Genomic DNA, 15,325 nt, shown 5'->3' with positions numbered 1-15,325 from the left:
CAGCCTGTGCACGCCCTCTGCCCTCGGGGCTAGAGTTCCTGTCTCCCAGGGCACCTGCGCCTCTGTGAGCCACCTGTCCCCTCCAGAGCCTCCGGAGGTGGCATCTCCGTTTCACCAGTGGGCAGCAGGGCATAGGGAATGGCTCAGCCATGGGTCCAGGCTTGCTCCACAGCGCAGGAAGTCCTTGGTGGAGTCTAGTGCCACTCCCTGCCCTCCGGCCCAGCTGCTACAGGCACAAAGCCTCTGCCTGCAGGATGCCCAAGCAAGCATTTGCCTTGGCTGCAGGATGCCATGCAGCATGCTGCAGAGTCGCGGGATGCTGAGCTGGCCCAGAAGTTGCTGCAGTGGTTCCTGGAGGAAGGCAAGAGGGAGTGCTTCGCAGCTTGTCTCTTCACCTGCTATGACCTGCTTCGCCCAGACATGGTGCTTGAACTGGCCTGGAGGCACAACCTCGTGGACTTGGCCATGCCCTACTTCATCCAGGTGATGAGGGAGTACCTGAGCAAGGTAGGTGCCGGGCCGGCTGCAGCTCCCCGGCCCCTGTGTGGCATGACCCAACCCTGGCAGTGACTCTGGCCGCAGGTCTTAAGGGTGGGCCCCTTTGAGGCCAACCCAGATTCCCCAGCCAGCCCTGGCTGCCTTCAGGAGTGGCTGCTTTCCTTCATGCTCAAGTGGTTTTCTGCCCAACGTTAAGCCCCTCCAGAAAATCATCATGGGGAGTGCCCACTGGCAGCAGCCCTCCTGTAGACTCTGGCTGGGCAGCTGTCCCAATGTGCACACTGCTAGGAGCACAACAGGCGTGCTCGTCCCCAGCCCTGGACTTCATCAAGGTGACAGTGAGGTGGCTGGCAATCCCAGCTCCCTGAGGAGCTCCCAGTGGCGTCTGGGGGTGCAGCTGTTAGCATACAGTTGGTGGTAGCTGCCTTTTGCTGAACACATAGTAGGAGTATTCACAGATGCACTGAATCCTTCTAACAGCTATAGGGAGGATGACTCTCTGCCTCATCGAAGTGACAGTACTTGATTGTAAAACTCTCCCTGGGTGTTGAAGTCCTAGGAGTCCCTGCTGGGATCTAGCTTTAGCCACTGTCCAGAGACCTGTGTCAGCAGTGTCATCTGGTACAGTTTGTTGTTTCTAACACTGGAAAAGCTACCTCCAGTAGCATCTACTTGCCTATCTAACCTCCTTCAAGCCAGATGGAGACCCTCGGAAGGCACTCATGCTGAAGCATCACTCAGTGGAGCGAGGGAAGGGAGGGGCCTCCCAGGTGAGTGGGAGGTAGGAAGGAAACAGGAAGGTGGGCTCATGCTGCCAGCTTTAGCCTGGAGGGCTGCCTGCCGCCTGCAGAGCCTCCAGGGGGCTGCCCAGCCCCTGATAAAGGCCATCCCAGAGTCCATTCAAGGCCGTTGCCCTCCTGTAGGACAGTGTGACCCCATCCCATCTGCATAGCATGCCTGAGTGAGACTCCCTGATGACTCTCAAGGGTTGGGGAGGAAGGGACAGCCCTGGCCACGTGGCCTGAGATTCGTGGGCTGCCAGGGGACATGGACTGGTTGGATTGACAAGGGCCCTGATTCCCCCACCACAGTGGATGGCAGCTCCCCACAGGCGGCACGTGTGGTATGTGGTTTGTGGTATGCAGTGTGTGGTGTGCAGTGTCTGATGCGTGCCTGTGGAAGCTGCTGTCACCATGATGAGCAGGTTTTCCCATCCCTCGGGTGTCTTTGCTGAAAGTAGTCTGTGTTCTGAGAACCAGCACAAGGAAAGAAAGTGCTTGAATCTCTTCCTGGCAGTAGAGGCCTGTGGGTTAATGTCAGAGGAACTCAGGCTCACCAGGCCCTAAGGAGTGTCATTGCTGTGGGGGTCAAAGTGCTTGTGGGGATCCCCCAGGACTTTGAGGCGCACATTCCCTTTCTGTTGTGGATGATGGAGTTAGCAGCCACTATCACGTTGGTCCACACTGTGGCTGCACAGCCTTGGCCCAGGGTTCCCAGACTCCACTGGCCCTGGGAAATGGTGGCTGCTGGAGCACCTTCTCTGCTGCCACCCACCTATTCCTGCTGGGGCAGATGAGATGCCTGTCATGGGGAGAGTTCAAGGAGAGGAGGGGGCTGGCAAGGGGTTTCCCAGTCAGTGGCATGGGGGTGTGAGCTGATTGTCAGCTTGAGCTGGTGCTCAGCTGACTCCACACAGCAGTGCTGGGAGAATGAGGGTGCGGACAAGAAGCACAGTCCTTTCCTGGTGGACAGCTGGGCCTGGGGCCTCGTGGCTCATCTGGGAAGCTTGAGGGCCATCCCTCTGAGATGCCCCCAGCGCTCTCCCAGTGTAGGGAGGGTACAGGCCTAGCTCAGCCCTCACCCTAGGTGTCAGCAAGTGTGCCCCCTGCTTCCTCCTCATTTCTCAGCCCCCCCAGACCCCAGCTCATGGGGGGCACATTCTTATTTCTCTTTCTTACTCAGTGTGTTTGTGAGGGGATCCTAGCTGCACAGTTGCTGCCGCCCTTCTAGTGCAGTGCTGCCGCCTTGCTCTCTGGCAGTGGGTGGGGTCAGTGCCTGGTGAAGCCTCAGGGAAGAGTGAGGAGGCAGTTTGTCCTCAGTGCTTCTCAGGTGAAGTGTCTAGGTGCCAGGTGACTTGTCTCTGAGAGCCACATGATCTCTCTGCTGGTTTGGAGGGGCGGGCAAACTAGACTGGCCAGAGCCAGAAGCAGACAGTGTTCCCTGCACATGGCCCCAGCCCTGCAGGTCAGTAAATGGCAGTGTCCCTGTATCCAGAGGAGGACTTGGCTCCCCATGAGCAGGCCACACGCACAGCCTGTAACAACTGACTGCCCCAGTGCCCACTGGGAAGCTCTGGGGGCCCCACTTGGCGTTCCATCTCAGCCCAGCTACCGAGGCTTCACCTCTCCATGCCTTGCTGCATTCTAAAAGTGCATGGGGTGTGGGCTGAGCCACTCCACATCTGCCCATGTGCACCTCCTCCACTGTCATTCTCCTGGAGGCCCTGTGTCCTGACCTTCCACTCCACTTTCACCTAGAGGCCGGACTGCACTCTGTCAAGCGGGTGCTCACGTGCTTTTGCCTCCTTGCAGGTGGACAAACTGGATGCCTTGGAGAGTCTGCGCAAGCAAGAGGAGCATGTGACAGAGCCTGCCCCTCTCGTGTTTGGTAGGTGGCACCTGTAGCCCCCAACCCCCTGGGGAGGGAGCAGGGAGGGAGTCAAAGTCCCACTGCCCTTACCTGGCTGGGCTTTGGATGGGGATGGGAATAGATGGGTGGGGGCTGGAAGGATCCCAGTGGCTACTGGGTGTGGAGAAGTGTACGTCCAGGAATGTTGGCAAGGCCGCTGTCCTCCCTGCTGTAAGGATGCCTGCCTTCTGATAGGGGTGCCTGCCTAGCTGTGAACTACTGCTGTGTCCTGCTGGGCCTGGCCCCTGGACAGCAAGGCTGCTGCTGGTGTGTGCTGGGAGGGGCTTTGCACCTGAGAACCTGCCCAGGGCAGCCTGGCTGTCGAGCAGACTGGAGAGGCTGTGGGGTGCTTGGACACTGCGGGGCAAACACAGGCCTGAGGGTGTGGTGTGAGTGTGCAGCACGCCGGCGGGTCTCCAGCGTCCGGCTGAGTGTGTCCTTCCACCATTAATGTCATTCTGGTTTTTTTAGATTTTGATGGGCATGAATGAGACCCAGCTGATTGCACTAAGTAAGTGTCCCATTTGGAGACTAGCTTATCCTCTAGCCAGGCCAGGTTCTCTGGCTGACCCCACGCTCCTTGCCTCTGGATGCCTGCTCTCTTGGGGCCTCAGCGTCTGGGTGGTAAGGGCTGGTCCTATAGACCCTGCTCCCTGGGCCCCGGGCTACTCAGGGGCAGCCAGGAGAGGACCCCCATGGGCAGGAAGAGCTCTGCTCATTGTGGGCTTCCCCCTCTGCAGGCCCTGCCGTGGGCCCAGCCCCTGCCAGCTTCCCCTATGGATATGCCTCTGCTCCCAACTTCGCCAGCCTCCAATGTACAACTTCCGCGTATAGTGGGCGTTGTCACCACCCACCCTACCTGCAGAGTTACTAACTTCTCCAAGGAGCGTGTCACTCCAGCAGCACAGGGGACGCAATGGGAGGCAGGGACACCTGGACAATATTTATTTTTGCTGAAACCCAATGACGGCAACCTCTGAGCCATCCCAGAGCCTGGGGAGGCCAGGGTAGAGGCTGACGGCGCAAGACCAGCTTTAGCCGACAACAGAGACTGGACTGTGGGCCCTCCTGCTGGAGCCAGGCCTTCCTCCTGGGCGCCTCCGACTGGCTGGAGCTGCCCCCTCCAGGCCAGTTTGAAGACTACATGAACACGTCTTGTTTGGAGGTACCGGACCTCATAAAAGGACTCTCAGCCTCTTGGCAATCATAAATATTAAAGTCGGTTTATCCAGGCAAAGGTGCTCTGCTTGGTGCTGGTATGGGTAGGAGGGACGGGCCAGTTTCCTAGGCCCCGCAGTCCATTAAAGATTTGCTGGGTCCTCTTTGGGGTGTGGGACCTCCGTTGCCCAGACAAGCTGCCTAGGAGAATACAGCCGCTTGCATTTGTGGCCTTTCCTGACCTTGTTCGCTGAGCGCAGAAACTACATCCGGGAAAGGTGTGGGTGGGAACCGGCAGGTGAGGCCCGGCCCGTGGTTGCTGCGGGAGGGGGGCCCGGCGGCGTAGCCCCTTCTCACCGGCCTCCCGCCTCCCGCCTCCAGGTTCGAAACGTTAGAGTTCCTCTGGGACTGGGCTAGCCCCACGTCTTTTCGGGGAGGGTGTGCCCCTGGCCTCCGGGATCCCTGGGGATCCCGCCGCTCTCGGCAGTCGCGCAGACCCGAGGCCCGCTATCCCGCGGCGCGGCACACTGTGCACCTTGACCCACTGCTCGGAGCTGGGCCACGGCTCCGCCTCCCGCAGCCCCGCCCCCGTCCCGCCGCTCGCGGTCGCCGAGGGACTCGGCCTCGGCCATTGGCTGCGCTTTGGCCCCGCCCGTACGCCTGCCTTGGCGCGCCCCGCCCAGGCCTCAGTTTCCCGGCCCGCACGGGGCGGGCTGGGGGCGGGGCCTGGCTCGGACCACGCGGGGCGGGACCTGGAGCTGACGCGGCCGCCCCGCCCCTGGGACCATAACCGGCCGCCGCCGCCACCGCGGACCGAGCGCGGAGTTCAGGAGTCTCGGACCCGAAGCCGCCACAGGGCGCCCCGCCTCCCGCCCGCCATGCCCGCGCCCCGCGCCCCGCGCGCTCTGGCGGCCGCCGCGCCCGCGTCCGGGAAGGCCAAGCTGACGCACCCGGGGAAGGCGATCCTGGCAGGTGGGCCCCTCCGGGACGCGGACCCCTCTCCCGCCGCGCTTCTGGGTGGGCCCGGGACGCTGAGGCCCCGCCCCACTTCCGGGTTGGGCCGTGGGTTGGGGAGTCGTGGAGGCGCGGTCCTGGTCCCCACCTGGCGCGCTGGGACTCGCCCGCCTCCCGTCTGTCACCCCCTGCGCCTCGCCGGGACAACGAGGTGAGGGCATGGGGGCGTGGGGCCCCAGCCTATGTTCTCCGCGGCACTGGCGCGGCGGCCGCGCCGACCAAAGTCCGGGACGGGGGAGGGGCCCGAGCGCCAGCGGCCGGGCGGGGGTCTCAGGAGCGGGTTCCCGGTCCCTGCAGGCGGCCTGGCGGGTGGCATCGAGATCTGCATCACTTTCCCCACCGAGTACGTGAAGACGCAGCTGCAGCTGGACGAGCGCTCGCACCCGCCGCGGTACCGGGGCATCGGTGAGGAGGGGGAGGCCGCGGCGCCGCGGGGGGGCGGGTACCCAGGGCGGCGGCACCGAGGGCCGTGGGGTCCTGACCGCCCCCTCCCCCAGGGGACTGCGTGCGGCAGACGGTTCGCAGCCATGGCGTCCTGGGCCTGTACCGCGGCCTTAGCTCCCTGCTCTACGGCTCCATCCCCAAGGCGGCCGTCAGGTGAGGCCCGGCCGGTGGCTGCTGCGGGAGGGGGGCTCGGCCGCGGCAGCCCCTCTCACCCGCCTCCCGCCTCCAGGTTTGGAATGTTCGAGTTCCTCAGCAACCACATGCGGGATGCCCAGGGACGGCTGGACAGCACGCGTGGGCTGCTGTGCGGCCTGGGCGCTGGCGTGGCCGAGGCCGTGGTGGTCGTGTGCCCCATGGAGACCATCAAGGTGGGGAAGGTCCTGGCGAGGACCCCGGACACGCAGGGAGTACGGAGACGGGCGGCCCCGCTGGCCCGGTGCTCCCGGGGCAACCGGCAAGCTGGGGAGGGTCTCCTGGACGCCAGGGAAGGCCGGCGGGGTGACCGCGGGGCCCTGGGGCAGGACGCCTGCCACGAAGGGCCACCCGTGGAGGCTGAGTCTACGCTAAAGGCAGCCTTAAAGTCTTTAAAAAATACTTTTGTAAAGCAGAAAACAAAATGACACGTTCACTGCCAAAACTGGAAAAGAGCAGCAAACATAAAGGGAGAGGCTGCTCACAGGGCTGCCCTGTGTCCCAGAGCATGGTCCGTGTGGGCTGCCCTGTGTCCCGGGGCATGGTCCGTGTGGGCAGCCCAGGGCGGCCTTGGCTGCACTGCTTCCTGGGGAAGAGTTCCCAGTTCCCTCCACCCTGGATGGGCCCTGGGCCTGCCAGCTAGCCAGGACCCACCCAGGTGGCAGCCGAGAACCTGCGCCTTTGCTTCTCTCTCTCAGGTGAAGTTCATCCACGACCAGACCTCCCCAAACCCCAAGTACAGAGGATTCTTCCACGGGGTTAGGGAGATTGTGCGGGAACAAGGTGAGCCACTCGACCTTCCTGATAGGGCTCAGGGACCTGGGCCAGGGTGGGAAGGGCCTGCACCTCCCATCCTGCCTTGGGCTTTGTGCAACACCCACCCCCCACACACACCAATTCCCAACCGGGGCCTGAGAGGCTGCAGGGTAACCCCGTGCCTGCCTTCCCGCAGGGCTGAAGGGGACGTACCAGGGCCTCACAGCCACTGTCCTGAAGCAGGGCTCGAACCAGGCCATCCGCTTCTTCGTCATGACCTCCCTGCGCAACTGGTACCGAGGTGTGTCTGCACCACAGGGCCCCATCTCTGCACATGGCCAGCTCCTCTCCTCTCCTTGGGGCCACCCCTGGGTGGTGGGCACCCACCTTTTGAAGTGCTGATCCAGGCCCCTCCCGGCACCCTCTGACCACACCTCACCCCTCCTATATCCAGGGGACAACCCCAACAAGCCCATGAACCCTCTGATCACTGGGGTCTTCGGAGCTATTGCAGGCGCAGCCAGTGTCTTTGGAAACACTCCTCTGGATGTGATTAAGACCCGGATGCAGGTGGTGGGGCCGGGAAGGGGAGGGGAAGGGGGGACCGGGCCAGAGCTAGCTGCTGAGCCCCTGCCTGCTGATGTCCCCCACAGGGCCTGGAGGCGCACAAATACCGGAACACGTGGGACTGCGGCTTGCAGATCCTGAGGAAGGAGGGGCTCAAGGCGTGAGTGGGGGAGGGGCAGGGCTATTGTCCCCACCTCAGACCTTTCCCAGCCTACCTGGCCTGCCCACTCTGTCCCCTTCAGGCCTCTGTGCCTCTCACTTCAGTATCTGGGGATTGCCCTGTGCAGGGACACTGTGCTGACCTGCCTTCCTCTCCCCGCCCCTCCTGCCACCCAGATTCTACAAGGGCACTGTCCCCCGCCTGGGCCGGGTCTGCCTGGATGTGGCCATAGTGTTTGTCATCTATGATGAAGTGGTGAAGCTGCTCAACAAAGTGTGGAAGACGGACTAAGCCTAGAGAGGCCGCAAGGGGACCGCCCCAGGCACCTCCAGAGTGTCCTGCTACCTTTGTCTCACATGATTCCAGTGCAGTAGTGCCAAAAGGCCCCTTCCCACGTCCCTCGAGCTCTGTAGCCTGGTCTGTGCATTGTGGCTGTCAAATCCATGTGTCCCCCCTGTGGTCTGTGTGTGACACCACCACTGTGTCCCAGTGTCTGGCCCAGCCATGGCTGGATGTGCATCTGGCCTATGACCCTGTGCCCACTTGTCCATGTGCTTACTGTGAACCCTGTGCCTGTGTTTCATGTTCTGTGTCACGTGACCCTGTGCCCCGCCTCCCGGGGTGCCCGTGTGGCCTGGGTCCTCGGCCCTGTAGCCCTGGCCTGGTCCCAGTCCGGTGCCTTCCACCCTGCCCTGGCCTACCACAGCTGCCTCCGGGCCTCGGCCTGGCTTCACCGCATTCCAGGGGCTGCAGCCCCCTGCTTCTCCCGCCATTGGCCTTAACTGGCCCTCGGGCCCTCCCTTCGCCCCGGACAGGGTGGCACCCACCACTCTCAGGACCACCCTGCCAAGGCAGAATAAACCGGATCCTGTTGCAGCCTCCTGTCCTGTGTTCGTCCCTGTATGGACCCATCTATGCATGGGCATTGGTGGCTGTGCCTCTGCAGGGGACCAGGCCACCCCCATCTGAGGACACTGCAGTAGGGGGACAGGGAAAGCCTAGTGTCCACCCAGGGCAGAGCAGCTGTGGCCACAGTGTTGGCTCCCTGAGAAGCCCAGCGCCAGGCCAAGAAGGATCTGGGTGCACCCTGGCCTTCCCTGTGGCCTGTGGGCAAGATCTCGTGGCATGGGTAAAAGGGTGTGTTGACAAGGCCTAGGGGTGGCCTGGCAGAGTGTTCAGAGCAGGGGGCTGGGCCCAGGAGATGGAGCCCCCAGGACGACTGCCTGCCCCTCACCCACAGGGAAGCTTAGGGAAGGGTTGGGTTGCTCAGGGCCCCTCTGGGGCATGCCCAGCTCCTCAGTGAGTGAAATGGGCTGCTCGTGGGGAGGAGGAGATGGGGGCACGTTGAGGCCTCTGAACTCCAGGTGGGGGTGGGTGTCTGGCATCTGCTACCCAAAGGCTCTGGGCAGGGGCCCTTCCTTGTTTCTTCACCTGGGCTGGGAGGCAGCTGCCCTGGGGCAGCAGGAGGTGGGGCTGCCTGACCAGGGCTCTCTGGGCACCTCATGCCACAGCCATGAGCCTCAGAGAAAGGTGTCCCTCTGGCTGGAGGCCAGAGCTCTGAACTGGCATGTCCCCATGGGGCCAAGCCCCTCTTTCCACAGCCTATGAGCCACGTGGAGGACGCTCAGGCAGGATGGGATCACTTAGTGCCCCTGGCTGTGCAGAGAAGCCAGCTTCCTGTCCAAGTGCCTCCGTGGGGGAAGAGTCATGCAAGCGTTTGGCTCAGACTGGAGAACAAGCTTTTGCCAGCCAGAAACTCCATGTGAACAGGTCCCGTCCCTGGGGAGACTGCCCTGTCCTAGTGACCTCACACAGCACCAGATGCCTGGAATCCCGGGAATGTGCAGCTGGGGAGGAGTCTGGGGTGCAAAGGGCCCGAGGTGGATCTGAGAGCCAAGCATGGGCTTGGGGGTACAAAGGGAGCACGGGGTTTTGAAGCCTCCTTGGGGAGAGCCGCTGGGCTGGGGAGGGCTGGGGGTGGCTCAGCACTCAACCTGTGCTGTGATGGGATGGCCGTGCACTCTCTATCCTCACGGCAGACTTCCCCATCTGTTGCCACAGAGAAAGGGCCCAGGCAACAGAGCTTCCCCTTCCGCCCCTGTGCACTAGGGCATGCAAGTGCCACCACGAGAACCCCACGCCAAGATGCTTCCTGTCCCTGGAGCTCAGGCCACTGGTTCTGCACCTCTGAAGCTTTGTTGTGGGGTGGCAAGCAGGCAGTGGGCCACACTGGTCCACAGTGCCAGTCATGAAACCTGGAGGGGCACTCAGCTCTCTGGGGCCTGCCCTCCAGGCCTCAGCATCCACTTGCTGTACTCCCTGCCGGTGCTCAGAATCATGCTTAGCTCAGAGCAAGCCCTCACACATGGCAGCTTTTTTCTTGGGGTTGCAAGAGGTTGTTTACAGTCTCCCCAGGTTCCAGGCAGTTCTGGGAGCAGCCAAGCCCTCGCGGCTGCGTGGAGGGGACCCCCACCCTCACATACTGACCTCCAGAGATGCCAGCCACTCACTGCACACCTGCACGGAGTCCTGTCCCTGTCCCTGTCCACAGGAAGGGGCCGAGGCTGCACTAGGTGAGAGCAGAGTGTAGGATGGCATGGGTCTCCACCCTCCCTGGACCCCTGCCATCCTCAGGGTCACCTTGAATCACCTTTGAATCACACGGCAGACATCAGATAGCCCAGCCAGAAATATTGATTGAGCTGGGTCTGAGTCCCTTGGGGCCACAAGCATGGAGGAGCCACGTACTCTGGTAGATAGAACCCACACTGTAGGCTGCTTCACACATTCCCTCAAGAAGCAAGCAGCCTCCAGTCTTGGAGCTGAGACCCAAGGGGAAAGGTGTCTGTGCAGGAAAGAGCTGGAGGCTGGAGAGGCAGGCAGGGGCCTGGAGGGAGTCAAGGTGCATTTAACCAGACTGCAGAGAGGAGGCCCGCAGCAGGGAGTAGCACAGACTTAGAACACTGGGGCACACCTGCCCTTAAGGGGCAGAGGAGCAGAGACACGTGGATGGGTCTCCAAGCTAGTCTGCAGGCAGAAGGGTCTTGATTTCTAGCCTGGTGCTCCACGTCTCCCCACTAACCAGGATGCTCGGCCAGTGCTGGGGAGAGCCCCAGGAGGTGGCTAAGTGCACATCGGAGGAGTGGATGGAGACTCCAGGTCACCATGTCCTGCTCCAGCCAGAGCCACGGGGACCAGTTAAAGTCACAGTCTGGAATCTGAACCTTACGGACTGTGCCCAGGAGAGACAATGGCCTCAGAGAAAAGGAAAAGGGAGCTGGTGAGGTCGTGACCACACCTAGGGCAGGGCTTGGCTAACCTCCAGCCTTGTCCTCACTGCTGTGGGACTGAGGCCTCCAGGCAGCTACCCCGCTCCATCTTCCCGCTCCCCAGATTCCTTGACGCTCCCCAGATTCCTTGACGTTCCCCTCACACACTGCCGCGTGCCACATCCCCTAGACCGGGTTTTCTGTCCCTGTGTAGATGATGAATGGCAGTCAGAGCTTAGTATTCAAAAAAGCCAATGACTCCTGTGGGTGGGTCTGTCTCCTCTTCACCAACAAAGAGAATGCTGGTCCGTCTCAGCACTCACAACAAACACTATCTTGGTCGAGGATGCAAGAGTAGTATTTTCCTCACTTTTTATTTTCTCTGTGTTTTCACAGATTCCCTGCACAGGGTCTTAGGTAAGGGGCATAGAACCAGGGGCCACCTCAAGACCTGGGAACATGGACTGAACACAGACAAATGGGACAGGGGCAGAGGTGATGCAGGGACAGTGGAGAACTGAAAGGACAGTCTGAAAGGGGTGACGGGAGGACCACAGAGAACACTGAGGATTACGGATAAACATGACAAGGCCACCATGGCTGACCCATGGGAAACATGGTGGCCCTGTAGTTCCACTCCACCCATTCCTACCTGACAAATATCCCTGAGAGCAGCCTCCCTTCTGCTCAGGTTGGGCCAGACCCTGACCCCTGACCCTCCCCAACATGGCCCTTATTACACTGTTGTCACATTTGTCCCCTCTGCCAAATCACATCCATCCACCACCCAACGCCCACTTAATTCTCCATTGACCAGGCCTGACCTGGGAGCCATGACCTGGGAAGCTACACTTAGCCACAGGAGTGTCATCTCCTGAAGTGACCTCAAGGGATGCACCATCTCATCCCTCTGCCCCCAAGTTCTGCTCAAATCCCTGCCGTGGCCGGTGGCTCACTAGCTCCAAGCAGCCCAAGCTCCGTCTCACAAGCGCGGTTCCTGGTGCTCCTGGGGCCCGGGGCACATTCCATGCGCTGGGGGCTGGGGCAGCCGAGGCTTGCGGCCATCCTGCTAGTCGCCCCGAGGCAGCCCTATGCAGGCCCCTGCCGCCGCTGCCGATGACCCTGGCCAGTCACCCCCTCCTCTCGGGGCCCGGGAGACTCGCCTGGGGTTGTAATGGAAGAAGGTAAATAAAATGCCAGCGATCGTGATCCGGGGGCTCATCCTGCGGGCCGGCCCAGGTCACGGGAGAGGCGCTGTGCCCGCCAGGGCCAGGAGGGTCGCCTGCGCTGAGGGGCGGGGGCCACGGCCGCAGACCACCCGGGCCCCGCTCAGTACCCGGCCATAGGGGGACACGGAGAAGCTTCCTGGGGACCATTTCCGAAAGAGGAATGCACTTCCTCAGCCTCGGGGACCGGCCATCCAGGCAGGGAGGGCCGCCGAGTCGGATCGCGTTCCCGTAGCCCACAGGCTGTGGGGGCGACCACGCTTGCGCTCGGAAGTTGCGGCGGCGCGCGCTGATGGCGTCACGAGGGCGCGTCCAGTCGTCTGGGGCGGCGCACGCGCTCTCCCGGTGCTGCTGGGGCTGGAGCCGCGCTGCTCAGACCCTGGCTGCCTTTGCCGCCTGCACCGCCACTGACTCGACCCCTCGTCCGAGATTGATTGGGCTGCTTGGAGGCCCCTCGCGGTCACTGCCACCAGCCCCTGATCTTCGGGTTTCATCGCGAGTCCCCGTCCTTGCCTGCAGCCCCTGGATTCTCGCCGGCCCAGCCACATCGTCCACCCTCCCCGAGCCTCTGGCGGCGCCTCCCGGGACCAGCGGGGGCCCACGCTGGAGGCTGCCTGGGCCATTCTGACGCACCAGCCTGAGGGAACATTCCCTGGCCTCCCGCCCCTCCTTTCCCCTGCCTAGAGCTGGCCTGCGTGTCCCAGAACTGGGCTTCTCCCGCCTCACCTGCTCCCCACCGCACTCCAGATCGCTGCGGGCGCGGCTTCCTCGCCCTGGAGCACTCTTCCTCTCCCTCCGCATTTTCCCTGTAATTCACACTGCCCTTCAGGCCCTGCCTGGCCCATGTGCATGTGGGGTGCCTGTTTCCCTTTCCCGAAGGGCGCCCTCCCATCCGGTTGTCTAACTGTGTCCTCGGACCCAAGCTCCCAGAGGGCAGAGCCTGGGTCTGTGGCTCACGCCTGTGTCCCCTCCACAGGGCCTGGATGGGAGAATCGTTGGTCACTGCTGAAGGAAGAAAGGGAGGAAGGGAGATGAGAGGGAAGGAAAGACAAAGGTACTTATGACTTCGTCTTTTCCTCCACTTGGGACTTTTTGTTCCAATGTCCCTAGTCTCAGCCATGGGAAAGAAGATGGGGACCCAGAGCGCTCCACTGGCCTCTCCTCTGCTACTGCCCACCCCATCCTGCCTGCCTGGTCAGCTCCAGTCCAGCCACTTGTTGCTGCCTGTAGGCTCATGTAAGGCACAGTGACCTTGCCACATCTCCATGGAGGAGGAGGCAGGTGTAAGCACACCCCTCTGAGCCACCTACTCTGGGGGCCTGCTGGCAGGAACAGGAGAAGGAGTCAGGGTTGGGGTTGCGTCCCCACAGAAGATAGCAGTGAGCACAGGCCACACACGACACTGGCACATTCTGGTTGGGCCTTTCCTTAGCCGGCTCCATTCCTCAGATAGGAAAACCCAGACAGAGACAAAGGACCTACCTGGGACCTGTATAGGTCCAGTCCCTCCCTCTGCCGCCTAGTGAGAGAGGACTGAAGATGAAGAGTGAGGATGAATTGAGAGCAGGTGGTGTCACATCTGCCCTGTCAGTGAGTTGGTCAACAGAGGTCTTCAGGGGGCTATACCTGGACAGGGACCCCAAAGGGAAGATGGAGGGTCTGCAAGGGGGCTGCTAGCTGCTGTCAGCGTCCACCCAGTCTGCAGGCTGCCCCCTGACCCTGCTTGATGGGGACAGGTGTGTCATGCATGTTGCCGTGCAACCCAAGCTCAGTGTGTGGGTGGCACCCAGGGCTGCACTGGCTATCAGGGTCCACAAGTGGTCTGGGTCAGGAGGGGGCAGGAACATCCTTCTCTGAGTTCCCTGATTACCCAGGAAGGCTGGCGGGGCAGGGGGTCCACTCATCCAGACCCGTTGGCCAGCCCACCAAGGTGTGCATCTCCCTTTTGGCTCCAAGGCCCGCCTTGGCCGGGTGACAGCTGGGGAAACTGATACCAGCTTGTAGCTCTGGACTGCTGGGTGGCAAGGCCCTGTGGTCGCTGGGAGCCAGGCTTCCTCAGTCCCGCGCGTTCGCTGCTGACAATTGAGCGACCAAAGCAGATTAACTTGGGTGTTAATCCCCACCTAATGGCTTCAGAATCCCCGGCTCCAGGAGCTAAGCCGTCCTTTCTCCGAGCGCGGCCGAGCCCTCCGCGGCTTCAGCCCCGCAGCGGCGCCGATGCTATCTCTGCCTGCCCGGCCGCGGTACCGCGCTAATCCCCGGCGCTCCTTTCTTCCCCGGCCCGCCCAAGGTCGGCCGATTGGGGTTTGATTATGGCCGCTATCGAGGGCCCCTTTGTGCGACCGGCCCTAAATCCCCTAATTCCGTGATAAAAGAGGTATTAGCGGGCGTTTGTGGCTGAGAAAGGAACCGAGATGAAAGAAAGCAATCAGGAGATCCGGACGGCCGCGCCCTTGAGGCGGGGTGGCCTCGACCCAGCGGGGGGCGGCCTGGGCCCGGGCTTCCTCCACCCCAACCAGCCCTGAGCGGGGCCAGCGACCCCTCCCCACCTCCTTGGCTGTCCCTCCCCACTGTTCCGGCTGCCACTTGGCTCGGGAACCCCCTGGGCTCACATGCCGAGGGACCACCCCCCCACCTCAGCCTCACTTTTGCATGTGCGGGATCTGAGGGACCTAACCCCCGGCTCCCTGGGCCCTAGCTGCTCCTGCGTCCTGGCCCTGACTGTCCAAATCCAGTGGTCTGTCCGTGCCCACCCAAAGCTCCATTCCTCTGTGGCCTCTAATTCTCCCCCAGCCCCTCCAGATCCCTGCCCTCTTCATCTGCCTCAGTTTCATCCAGTCCTGGAAACAGTCAGGTCTGTTCTTTAGTCGGGGAAAGAAATGGTGGCAGCCGGGAGCACTGGGATTGTCTAGAGAGGTGCAGGTGGGGACAGCAGGGAAGGCCCCTTTGCAGAGGTGCCAGGAGCCCCAGGATAGGGCGTCAAGGAGCCAGGGTGGATGCATTGAAGGAGCTGACCAGGGACCTGGGCAGCTGAGAGTGAGGAGGGAGGGGACAGATGGGAGAGGTGGCAGAGTCCAGGGCTTCCAGGGACTGAGGACCACTCACTCCGGGCATCTGAAGTGAGGGTGCCATGATGGGACTTGTGTTTGTGGTGAGCATTGACGCCTCTCGGGGAGGCTCACTTTGGGGAGGAGGACAGGAGCGAAAAGTGGCTGGGAGTGGGTTCAAAAGCCAGCCACTGTGGGGGGTGCAGGTGGCAGACATCTACGACTGGCGCCAAGGTGGAGGCAGTGCAGAGGGACAGGCGTGGGCAATACCAGATGGAGCTGGAGGTGGACGATGAGATCCGAGGT

General features: G+C 62.2%; 2 protein-coding genes and 1 long non-coding RNA gene across 19 annotated transcripts in view; 2 read left to right on the top strand and 1 right to left on the bottom strand.

Moving 5' to 3' along the window:
• CLTCL1 (clathrin heavy chain like 1) overlaps positions 1–4,423 on the top strand; it is a 113,555-nt gene extending 109,132 nt beyond the window's left edge. For 7 of the 15 annotated variants that reach the window (XR_010155974.1, XR_010155973.1, XR_010155975.1 and 4 more), the window contains 4 exons: positions 286–507; positions 3,090–3,165; positions 3,658–3,697; positions 3,927–4,423. Coding sequence is in view for 11 of the 15 variants with exons in the window: in XM_024352828.3 (XP_024208596.2) it covers positions 286–507; positions 3,090–3,165; positions 3,658–3,677 (318 nt within the window). In the remaining 4 variants the exon portion in view is untranslated. Of the gene's footprint in view, positions 1–285; positions 508–3,089; positions 3,166–3,657; positions 3,698–3,926 lie in introns of those variants that run through there. The other 8 variants (XM_024352818.3, XM_024352827.3, XM_024352821.3 and 5 more) reach the window with 2 other exon arrangements.
• A 571-nt stretch (positions 4,424–4,994) lies between these two features.
• SLC25A1 (solute carrier family 25 member 1) lies at positions 4,995–8,353 on the top strand. Of its 3 annotated transcripts, none has more exons than XM_001165281.7 (9): positions 4,995–5,316; positions 5,656–5,763; positions 5,856–5,955; positions 6,032–6,170; positions 6,693–6,777; positions 6,947–7,051; positions 7,205–7,320; positions 7,404–7,477; positions 7,654–8,353. In XM_001165281.7, exons 1-9 carry the CDS (start codon positions 5,223–5,225, stop codon positions 7,766–7,768), a joined length of 936 nt encoding a protein of 311 aa, XP_001165281.1. In that variant the 5' UTR covers positions 4,995–5,222; the 3' UTR covers positions 7,769–8,353. The 3 variants fall into 3 exon arrangements, with proteins under 3 accessions (XP_001165281.1, XP_514976.2, XP_009436038.1); XM_514976.9 differs by having other exon boundaries at positions 5,120–5,509; XM_009437763.2 differs by lacking the exon at positions 4,995–5,316 and having other exon boundaries at positions 5,516–5,763.
• A 2,733-nt stretch (positions 8,354–11,086) lies between these two features.
• Positions 11,087–12,219, bottom strand: LOC134809674 (uncharacterized). The gene is made up of 2 exons (XR_010155976.1): positions 12,083–12,219; positions 11,087–11,909 (listed from the first exon to the last, which is right to left on the bottom strand). It is a non-coding gene; the product is annotated as an uncharacterized LOC134809674 (long non-coding RNA).
• Between the last annotated feature and the right edge of the window lie 3,106 nt (positions 12,220–15,325).

The sequence above is a fragment of the Pan troglodytes genome, chromosome 23 (genome assembly GCF_028858775.2).
Source record: "Pan troglodytes isolate AG18354 chromosome 23, NHGRI_mPanTro3-v2.0_pri, whole genome shotgun sequence".
In the NCBI taxonomy this organism is placed as follows: domain Eukaryota; kingdom Metazoa; phylum Chordata; class Mammalia; order Primates; family Hominidae; genus Pan; species Pan troglodytes.
The sequence above is the reverse complement of the archived record's forward strand: the minus strand, read 5'-3'. Positions and strand labels throughout refer to the sequence as shown.

Bases quoted from the DNA above. Each gene is read 5' to 3' on its own strand.
- SLC25A1 (XM_009437763.2), top strand. From the start codon at position 5,541: ATGTTCTCCGCGGCACTGGCGCGGCGGCCGCGCCGACCAAAGTCCGGG. The intron at 6,778-6,946 runs GTGAGCCACTCG...GCCTTCCCGCAG, and splicing joins GGAGATTGTGCGGGAACAAG to GGCTGAAGGGGACGTACCAG. The intron at 7,478-7,653 runs GTGAGTGGGGGA...CCTGCCACCCAG, and splicing joins AGGAAGGAGGGGCTCAAGGC to ATTCTACAAGGGCACTGTCC.